Raw genomic sequence first — 9,172 nt, 5'->3', positions numbered from 1 at the left:
CGGGGTTGGAATTTCCACAAAGAAAGAACAAAAATCCTGACTGCCATACTTAAATCTGCTGCCTTGGAAGATGCTCCTGCTGTTCAGAGACTGGAAGGGATCTGTCCTTCTTTCCCTCCTGGACTTTTATTTGGAGGGGAGAGGAGATCTGATCCATTGTAAATACTTTATGTCATGGTAGAGATATTGTGATCGTGTGTATAATGTGATATGGTATTTATCTGTACAGTCATTGTAATATATTCCCTTTCCCCATTCTGAGTCTGGTGTGTTTTGTCTGGAAAAACCCATCTCACATTAGGTTGAAATGTGGGAGGGGGCTTAGACTAGGGGATTGGATTTTGGGGCTATCTCAAACCATGACAACTATGCTGTAGAAAATTGCTGCAGAGGAACATTGTCACTATGTGTATAGGCGGAAAGCCTTGTCCCCTGAAACTTGCAGCTGATACAATGACCAAAGAACTCTGAGAGAGTTTGTAATTTTTACCTGAGAACATATTGAAACCACATCCCAAACTGCTGGTTTTAATCTTGTAATCAGTGATTTGTGTCGCTCTACTGTGCTTTCGTACTCAGAGACCCTGGCAAAGCTCAGTTGCGTGACGGACAGTGGTCGGTGAGGACACCTGACACTCTTAATTTCTCAACAATTTCTCTTTTGCTAACCATGCATGTTGCCTTTGGTTATGCATTCCAACTTCTCTCTTTCGGTTATAATTGGAAGGAGTTTGCATTAAAAAATATCCAGAAGTGTTAAAATATTTAAGACGTAAAACTTCTTCAACAAAGATAGAATGGGAAGCAGAAAGGAGACTGACCTCTGTTTGAAGTCAGCATAGAGGATTCTGCTCGGGAATCCTTTCCTGCAGATCCTGATCCCTTCCAACACGCCATTACAGCGCAGCTGGTGCAGCACCAGCTCGTGCTCCATGGCACCTGAGCAAATAAGAAAACCATTTGATACTTTATGATAAAGCATAGAGAATAATGGCTTTATCAGACTATTTCTTCTCTGAACTTGGGGTTCTTACCAGGTGTTTTAGATTCATTGGGGATGATACAGCGCACAAAATGGGGGTGAGTGCTCCGCAGATTGGTCATCAGCTTGTTCAGGTTTTCCTGTGGGTTAATGAGCAAAGATTTTTCATTTAGAAATGGTACTTCTTTAGTTATACTTCCAGATGTGAGTAAAGTCTTGGAAGGTGTTAATGGGTTTGTAATTCCCAACTAAAGCCATCTGAATTTTTTCTCTGCCTTTCACTCTTGAGCATGAGAGAAAGTCATGTGTTTTTATGAGACAGAGGGATACATGCACTGAGCCAGGACATCTATGGAGAATGGTGACTTGTTATTCATAGCAAAAAGCGTAATTTTGAGTAAAAGATGATTCTTTGTAATCTCTAGATCCTTACTCTGTGGAAGACACTATTGATGTGATCAGAAAAAAACAAAAAGAGAAGAGGGACAAGGACCGTGTTTGCAGAGAAGGCTGGGAAAGGGAAGCTTAATGGTCTTAGATGCTACTTGTGAAGATACATTTGACAAAGATTGAGCAGGACATGACAGGAAAGATTCCCTGTTCAGTGAGAATGGGGGTCAGAAATCGTAGAACAAAGGTATGAGTGGCAGGCCCTGCAGCACCCCTTTGTAGAAGTGCTTTTAAAAGCAAATCCAGGAACTATATCTGACTTTAGCTATCAGTTTTACTAACTAGGTCCTAACACATCTCAGTTTAGCCCTGGTTTGGAGCAAGGGCAAAGCTGTTCAGGCAAACACCTCTTTCACAGTGTGAGAAACTGTTCAGGGTGCCACATACTAGTTACATATCACAAGTGCAGAAACAAGAGTGTTTCAGTCTGCCTTAAGCTCTGCCCATTGGTAGAAAGGTAATTGGCTTTGGCATTTCTCTATTGCCTTGTCTTCATATGTAGAATCGTGTGAAAACAATGTGTTAGGTATTATGTCTTATATATTATCATGTGCAAATGCACATACATTTGCATGTGCGATCAAGACTTAAGATTCCCTGAGGCAGGTACCCAGATCGACCATTGTCCTCATATGGCAAAGGGAGAGGATGAAGAGCTTGATCCTGCCAACCAGTGTACTTGTAAATAAATAAAACTGTAGCCTGAATTATGTACTTTTTCCAGCAATTGAAGAGAGGCAAGATCAAGATGTATCTTCCTCAGCTGGCCTCAGCTGACTTCCTGTCAGCTCTTTTATGAATAACCAGAGATGTTCTTGATGCAAAAAAATTTTAACAGGTGCAGTGAAATGGCTTTGTTGCCAAAAAACCAAAACCAACCAAACAAAAAAACTCAGGAAAAAGTAGAGAGAATGACTTTTGTACTCACCCTGAACAGAGCTGACACTGTCTGGAAAGAAGAACCCTTCTTCTTGCCTCCCTTCTTGCCACCACCACCACCACCACCACTAGCCTCTGAAGAACACCAAAAAAAAAAGATGATTTTACAACTTTTATAGAACAAGTTTGTTCATATATACCAGTCATGATAAAAATGGAACCTAGAAAGCAATAGAGTCAACACTCAATCTGAAGGAGCACAGGACTAAAGGTATGTGATAATCCAAGGGACTATAATGGCTGAGTGGAAGGCCTAAAATACATTGGATCTTTTTCTTTATTAATAAATTCAAGCGAGGGGAGGCTCTGCACAACATGCAGTTTCTTTAGAACACTAGCTGATATTCATGACTCTGGTCATCATGGCCAGTCTTCGCGAATGAAGATTTGGGAAAGGTCTTTACCCTTCGAGCATGCGCAGTGGATTTTTTTAGGTGAGACACAGTGTACGCTGAACTGAGCCCACCCTTTAATCCTACAGTTCATCTGCTGGGGCTGAGCGAGCTCGGACGGTGGCAGCGAGGTCCTCAGGACGTAGGTTTGTTTAGAGTGACCTTCTCTTAGATGGATGGCCTTACAGGGCTGACGAGCTCCATCTGCCCGGAGGAGTTCCCTGACCGGGAGAGTGCCGCATCCTAACCACTAGACCACCAGGGGGCCCCTATGGCTCTGGTAGAATCATTAAATAAATATGAAAATATGAATTTCAGAGAACTGACCTGCCTCTCCTCCAGCAGAGGCAAAGAGTAAGGCTAGGGTCTTCAGGGATGATTTCTGATACAGCCCCACCACTGTTTCATTCAGAGGGTCCTTGTTCTTGTCAAGCCACCCAGTGATGTTGTAGTCCACTGTGCCAGCATAGTGCACCAGGGAGAAGTGGGCCTCAGCCTTGCCTTTGCCAGGCTTGGGCTTCTGGAAGTTGTTGGACTTGCCCAGGTGCTGGTCATAGAGCTTGTTCTTGAAAGAGGTGTCAGTTGCCTTGGGGAACATGCACTCCTCTTCCAGGATGGAGAAGATGCCCATGGGCTGGAAGAAGCACAAGGAAGAAGGAAGATGTGAAAAGGCAGAAAGACTGACAGATGAAATAAATTCCTGAGTGGGACAATATTACTGCTCTCAGGGATTGTTCTTCCACTCAGCAAATTGTAAAATAATCTAAACTTATGTGTTTGCAATATTCACCCTTTCCATCTACATCTATAAATATATATAAAATTAATGCATTTCTGAAAATACTTCACATTGTGAATTACAGAAATACCTTCTCAATGAGCTCAATGCAGGCAGCCAGGTCCATCCCAAAGTCAATAAACTCCCATTCAATTCCCTCCTTCTTGTACTCCTCCTGCTCTAGCACGAACATGTGATGGTTGAAGAACTGTTGCAGTTTTTCATTGGTGAAGTTGATGCACAACTGCTCCAGGCTGTTGAACTGCACAGTTACAAATAGAGATTACTATTAATGTAAATAGAGTAATAAAGAACAGTGCTGGCTTTTTGTACCAAACACAGGAGAATCTGCCAGTGTTCCTTCTTTACTCATCGAGGAGTTTGGAACTTCTGCTAGTGTGTCTCTTTGCTCAAGCTAAACTTTCTCCATATATTTATGACCTTAGAAGCTTAGGTCATCTCAATGATTAAAATTTATGAGTTTTGATATCTACTAGACTGAGTTAATTCAGTTACAGGATCGTCCACAGCACAACAGTGTATCCAACATTTTCAAGTGCTGATATCAAAGCACGTCCTAAGCCTTCTAAGCACAAATTTTTTCTGTGGAACTAGTGTCTCATTATTAGGTACCAAATGCCATCTTAGTCTACTGCTTGTAATAGGTTGAAAAATTGCCCTTAGAGATTTCCACTGGCGTATGTGCAACACAAAAATCTATTCCCAATTAAAAACCTTTTGGAATCATGATGCTTTAGATAGAATATGAAAGGATCAAACCATTTATGAAAAAAAAAGGTAAGTACTTCAGCACATAATAGAGTTACTTCAAAAATCACAGTGATAAACCCCTATTCCTTACGTCAAAGATCTCAAAGCCAGCAATGTCCAGCACACCAATGAAGTACTGCCTGGGCTGCTTCGTGTCCAGCTGTTGGTTGATGCGAACAACCATCCACAGGAACATCTTCTCAAACACAGCCTTTGCCAGGGCACCCACTGAATTGTACACCTAAATGTAAAACAGAAGGCTTGTAGGCTTCATGCAGCGTAGAAGAGAAAGTCTAGAGATTTGTCAACAGAACGGGGGTTTTGTTACCTGCTGCACTGTTTGGCCCTTGGTCACATATTCATTCCCCACCTTGACTCGGGGGTAGCAGAGGGCCTTGAGCAGGTCTGCTGAATTCAGACCCATCAGGTAGGCAGCCTTGTCAGCAACTAAAGCCCCAAAAGTCAATTGTTAATGTAAAAGTAGACCTTAGTGTTTCTTAAAAAAATTATCAAAAGGAAATTCGAGTAAATATCAAATTATTAGTAAAGATAAAAAACATATTAATGGAAACATTCTTTAGTAGTCACTGGACTTAATATTTTACAATGGTCAAAATAATCTGCAGCTTCCACTGAGTTGTGTTCCTCCAGAGAACAGTGTGTCTGGTTAGGACACACTTCTATTCTACAATACTGGCACTGGGGAAATGCACAGGCTGAGTCAAGGATTCTGACCCTGAATTGCTGCCTGTATTTTTCGTGAGTGTTTGGTGTCTACAGTGCTTTGGTATATGTTGTGCTGGTACCTTCAGTGCCATCAGGCTCTGCCTGCTCCTCACGCTGCTTCTGCTTGAACTTCAGGTTCCCGTAGTGCATGACGGCCCCTGTCAGCTTGTAGATGGCTGTTTTCTCGTCAGGAGTGAAGCCCAGGATGTCAATGGCACTCTGAAAAAAAGTGTCACTAGAGTAAGTACGCCAGCTGTTAAAGGTCAGAGAAATAAAAGTTCACCTAGAAAACTTCTGAACTTACATCCGTGGCCATCAGCTCTTCCTGGTCGTTAATGCTGGGAACAGTGATCTCACCTTGACTCACGTACTGATAGTCATATGGGTTGGTGGTGATCAGTAACATCTCTGAAAATAGGGACAGAACAGACACGGGTCAAATGCAATTGGCACATAAAGGAGTTAAATGCAGTGACCTTTGCCTGGAAGAGTTAGTGATCTTTCCTACCAATCAGCTCTGGCTTCTTGTTGGACATGATCTGATAAAAGATGTGGTAGCTTCTTTCTGCCTTGAGCTGGAAAGTGACTCTGGACTTCTCCAGCAGATCTGGCAAGGATGGCAGGACAGAGTTAAGCACAAGAACTGAGGAAGGCTGGAAGGAAGGGGGTCAGGCCAGGAGGGGCTCTTACATGTTTCAATGTCAGCAGAAGCCAGTTTGCCTGTGGCACCAAAGTGGATTCTGATGAATTTACCCTGAAAGCAGCAGAAAAGTCAATCGAGATCTATTTTACCAATACCAATTGCAAGAATATTTGAGTCGATCTCAACTGTTGTCCCAGGTAACAACTCACAAAGCGCGAGGAGTTGTCGTTCCTCACGGTCTTGGCGTTTCCAAAGGCCTCCAGCAGTGGGTTGGCACTGATGATTTGATCCTCAAGTGTCCCCTAAAATGGAAATCTTCTTGTCATGATTTAGCTCCTAAATAAATTTGATAGTTTCAGGTTCCTACTCCTGCAGGGACCTCACCTGCATTTTGCCTGATGTCTGCTCCTCCTTCTTCTTGTCCCCGCTGGCTGCAATTGTTGCAAAGTACTGGATGACACGCTTTGTGTTCACAGTCTTCCCGGCACCGGATTCTCCGCTGTCAGAGCAAGGAGAGAAGCAGAGAGCGTGTGGTCAGGCAGGAGGGGCCCTGGCCCTGGGCAGCCCCTCAGGGACCCGAGCAGGGGGTGTACGTACGTGATCAGGATGGACTGGTTCTCCCGATCTGGGGAAGAGGCAGAAAAAATAGGTTTTATAAGCAAAGAACACAAAAATACTGAAAATTACAATGATAAGAAAAAAGAAGTTGCTTTTTTTATTTCTTTGTTTACTCCTAAGGAGATTTTTTTCAATTTCAATTCCTTGCAAAGTAATTTGCACCACTTTCTTACCTCTGAACATATACTCAGTGTTCATGATCTGAAATTAGAGAGGTATGGATTTGATGGGTGAACTGTTACATGGATAAGGAGCTGGCTGGAAGGCTGCATCCAGAGGGTTACAGTCAAGAGTTCCATGTCCAAAACTTTAATGAGTGGTGTCCTCCAAGGATTTGCAGTGGGACCAATATTGTTTAATACCTGCATACATAGTAGGACTGAGCACACCCTCAGCAAATTTGCAGACCACACCAAGCTGAGTGGTTTAGTTTATAAACCTGTGGTAAAGGATACCATCCAGGTGGACCTTGCCAGGATTGCGAAGGTGGCCCATGTGAACATCATGAAGTTCAACAAGGCAAAATGCAAGGTGTTGCACCGAGGTTGGAGCAGTCTCCAATATCAGCCTAGGCTGAGGGGTGACTGGCTTGAGAGCAACCCGACAAAGAAGGTTTGGGGGTACTGAAGGATGAAAAATTGGACATGAACTGGCAATGGGCACTTGGAGTCAGAAAGCCAATCCGATCCTGGGCTGCATGAAAAGAAATGTGGCCAGCAGGGCAAGGTAGGTGATTCTGCCCCTCTCCTCTACTCTTGTGAGATGCCTCATAGAATAATCTGTCCAGATCTGGGGTTGCCAGTGCAATACAGGCACAGACCTGTTAGGGTGGGTCCAGAGGGCACTATGAAAATGATCTGTGATCTGGAACATCTCTCTTATGGAGACAGGCTGAGAGAGTTGGGATTGTTCAGCCTGGGTAGAGAAGGCTCCAGGGATGTCTTATTGCAGCCTTTCAGTCCTGAAAGAGGGCTTATAAGAAAGACAACAACTTTTTACCAAAGTTGTAGTGACAGAACAAGGGGTAACAGCTTTATAGACTCAAAGAGAGTAGATTTTATGATGATGGATGTGAGCCGCAGTAACAGGTTGTCCAAAGATGTTGTCAATATCCTATCATTGGAAGTGCTCCAGGACATGGTGGACAGAGCTTTGAGCAATGTAATCTAGTGGAAGATGTCTCTACAAATGTCATAGGGAAGGACTATGTGATTTTTAGAGATCCCTTCCAGCACAGGCCATTCTGTAATTCTATAATACTGTTCCATGGACATTGAAGACGCTTGAAGAGCCACATGTTACTTCTCTGTACCACTCTATGGTCTTTTTTTCCCCTGCATACAGTAAATCGTTTTAATTTTCTGCTGCACGGACTGGTTTTAGAGCAGTAGAGAAGGGGAGAGTAAGGACCCATGACAAAGGAATCCTGATGATGGGTAATACTTCTGAACTCAATAGCACAGAGAAAGAAATGAAAAGGTGGAAACAATACATAACCTTATTTCATTTTTCATTACATGGTTTTGTCAAGAGAAATCTGAACAGTTCTATTATTGATGTTTCCTGTGGCCCTTCGATGAATTAGATCATTGGACAGAATTTTCACATATTTCTATGTATATGGATTTCATATCCTGTTCACTTTCACTGCTTCATTACAGACCTAATTATATTCCTTGCTCCACCTAGTCCATTGTTTGTCTTATTGTTTTTCCTGACACAGTATCAGGGGTACTGTACATCCCTTTTAGAAATACTGATGTGAAAAAAATCCTGTTTAAATTAAAAGTTAATAATGCCATGACTGAAATAAACCTTAATGACCTACTTAGATATTATCATCAGATTTATCAGGGAAACTCTGGGAACACTTTTAAAATATCTTTTTGATGAAATCACCCTGAGAGCCACTCACCAGTCAGCATGAACTGATAGGCGTTGTCAGAGATGGAGAAGATGTGTGGAGGGGCCTCCTGGCGCTTCTTGCCTCGGTAGGCCAACACCACCTCCGGGTTGTACACGGGCAGCCACTTGTAGGGGTTGACAGTGACGCAGAAGAGACCCGAGTAGGTCTGTGAGGAAGGGACACAGCACATTGGCTTCCCCTGGGCCTGGCAGAGCAGTTCCTCCAACTGCCCAAGGGAAGCTGCTGCTGCCACTTACGTAGATCATCCAGGCTGCGTAACGCTCTTTGAGGTTGTACAGCACAGCGGGTTCGTGGAGGTGGGTCATCATGGCCATGTCCTCAATTTTGTCATACTTGGGAGGGTTCATGGAGAAGATCTGATCTTCCTTCACGGTCAGGGTCTGTCAGAGGGCAGGAAGGGACAAGCATGTCAACTCAGAACCAGAGTGGGAATAAAAGGCTGTTTACAAATCTTACATGTTACCCACCTCTCCCTTTTCAGTCTTGACAGTGACCTTCCCTGATTCCCTGCTCTGGATTGTGCTTTTCACATAGGATTCTTTTGCATGTACCACAAAGACGGATGACTTGGCATCGAAAGGCTTGTTCTGGGCCTCGATTCTCTCCTTCTCTGACTTCCGGAGGTAAGGAGCCGCCTCCCCAAAGATGGCCATCTCGGCGTCTGTCGACATGGCTGTGGTTTATGACATGCAGCAAGGCACTGCGCTGGAGTGGAGGCAGAGTGCTGAGGGAAGGAAGAAAGTCCTTTGTACCGGAGACCTGAATCTTGGTAGTTTTCTGCTCTGCCTATTCTTACAGTCTGCCTCTCTGTTCTACCTGCTTTTCACCCTAGATGTCTTTTAATTTACTTAGGTCTTAAAGAAGAAAGATTTCTTTGATTAAGGTTAAATTTTTTCTCTCTTATTGCAGTTTATGTGTTCAGTTCAGATCTCGTGGTGTTTCAGTA

The 9,172-nt window shown here is 43.4% G+C and overlaps 1 protein-coding gene across 1 annotated transcript in view; it reads right to left on the bottom strand.

The window, feature by feature from the left end:
• The window catches only part of LOC108507720 (myosin-1B-like), a 19,317-nt gene extending 10,402 nt beyond the window's left edge, over positions 1 to 8,915 (bottom strand). The window contains exons 1-17 of the mRNA XM_017835938.1: positions 8,694 to 8,915; positions 8,463 to 8,606; positions 8,215 to 8,371; positions 6,279 to 6,306; positions 6,066 to 6,180; positions 5,891 to 5,983; positions 5,729 to 5,792; positions 5,547 to 5,645; positions 5,343 to 5,446; positions 5,119 to 5,257; positions 4,641 to 4,759; positions 4,404 to 4,553; positions 3,633 to 3,803; positions 3,091 to 3,397; positions 2,361 to 2,446; positions 1,035 to 1,122; positions 822 to 939 (exon numbers count right to left, since the gene is read on the bottom strand). Of these exons, the coding sequence (XP_017691427.1) occupies positions 822 to 939; positions 1,035 to 1,122; positions 2,361 to 2,446; positions 3,091 to 3,397; positions 3,633 to 3,803; positions 4,404 to 4,553; positions 4,641 to 4,759; positions 5,119 to 5,257; positions 5,343 to 5,446; positions 5,547 to 5,645; positions 5,729 to 5,792; positions 5,891 to 5,983; positions 6,066 to 6,180; positions 6,279 to 6,306; positions 8,215 to 8,371; positions 8,463 to 8,606; positions 8,694 to 8,897 (2,186 nt within the window). The 5' untranslated portion in view covers positions 8,898 to 8,915. The remainder of the gene's footprint in view (positions 1 to 821; positions 940 to 1,034; positions 1,123 to 2,360; positions 2,447 to 3,090; positions 3,398 to 3,632; positions 3,804 to 4,403; positions 4,554 to 4,640; positions 4,760 to 5,118; positions 5,258 to 5,342; positions 5,447 to 5,546; positions 5,646 to 5,728; positions 5,793 to 5,890; positions 5,984 to 6,065; positions 6,181 to 6,278; positions 6,307 to 8,214; positions 8,372 to 8,462; positions 8,607 to 8,693) is intronic.
• Between the last annotated feature and the right edge of the window lie 257 nt (positions 8,916 to 9,172).

This window comes from Lepidothrix coronata, unplaced genomic scaffold (assembly GCF_001604755.1).
Source record: "Lepidothrix coronata isolate B3197 unplaced genomic scaffold, Lepidothrix_coronata-1.0 Scaffold267, whole genome shotgun sequence".
NCBI lineage: Eukaryota > Metazoa > Chordata > Aves > Passeriformes > Pipridae > Lepidothrix > Lepidothrix coronata.
The sequence above is the reverse complement of the archived record's forward strand: the minus strand, read 5'-3'. Positions and strand labels throughout refer to the sequence as shown.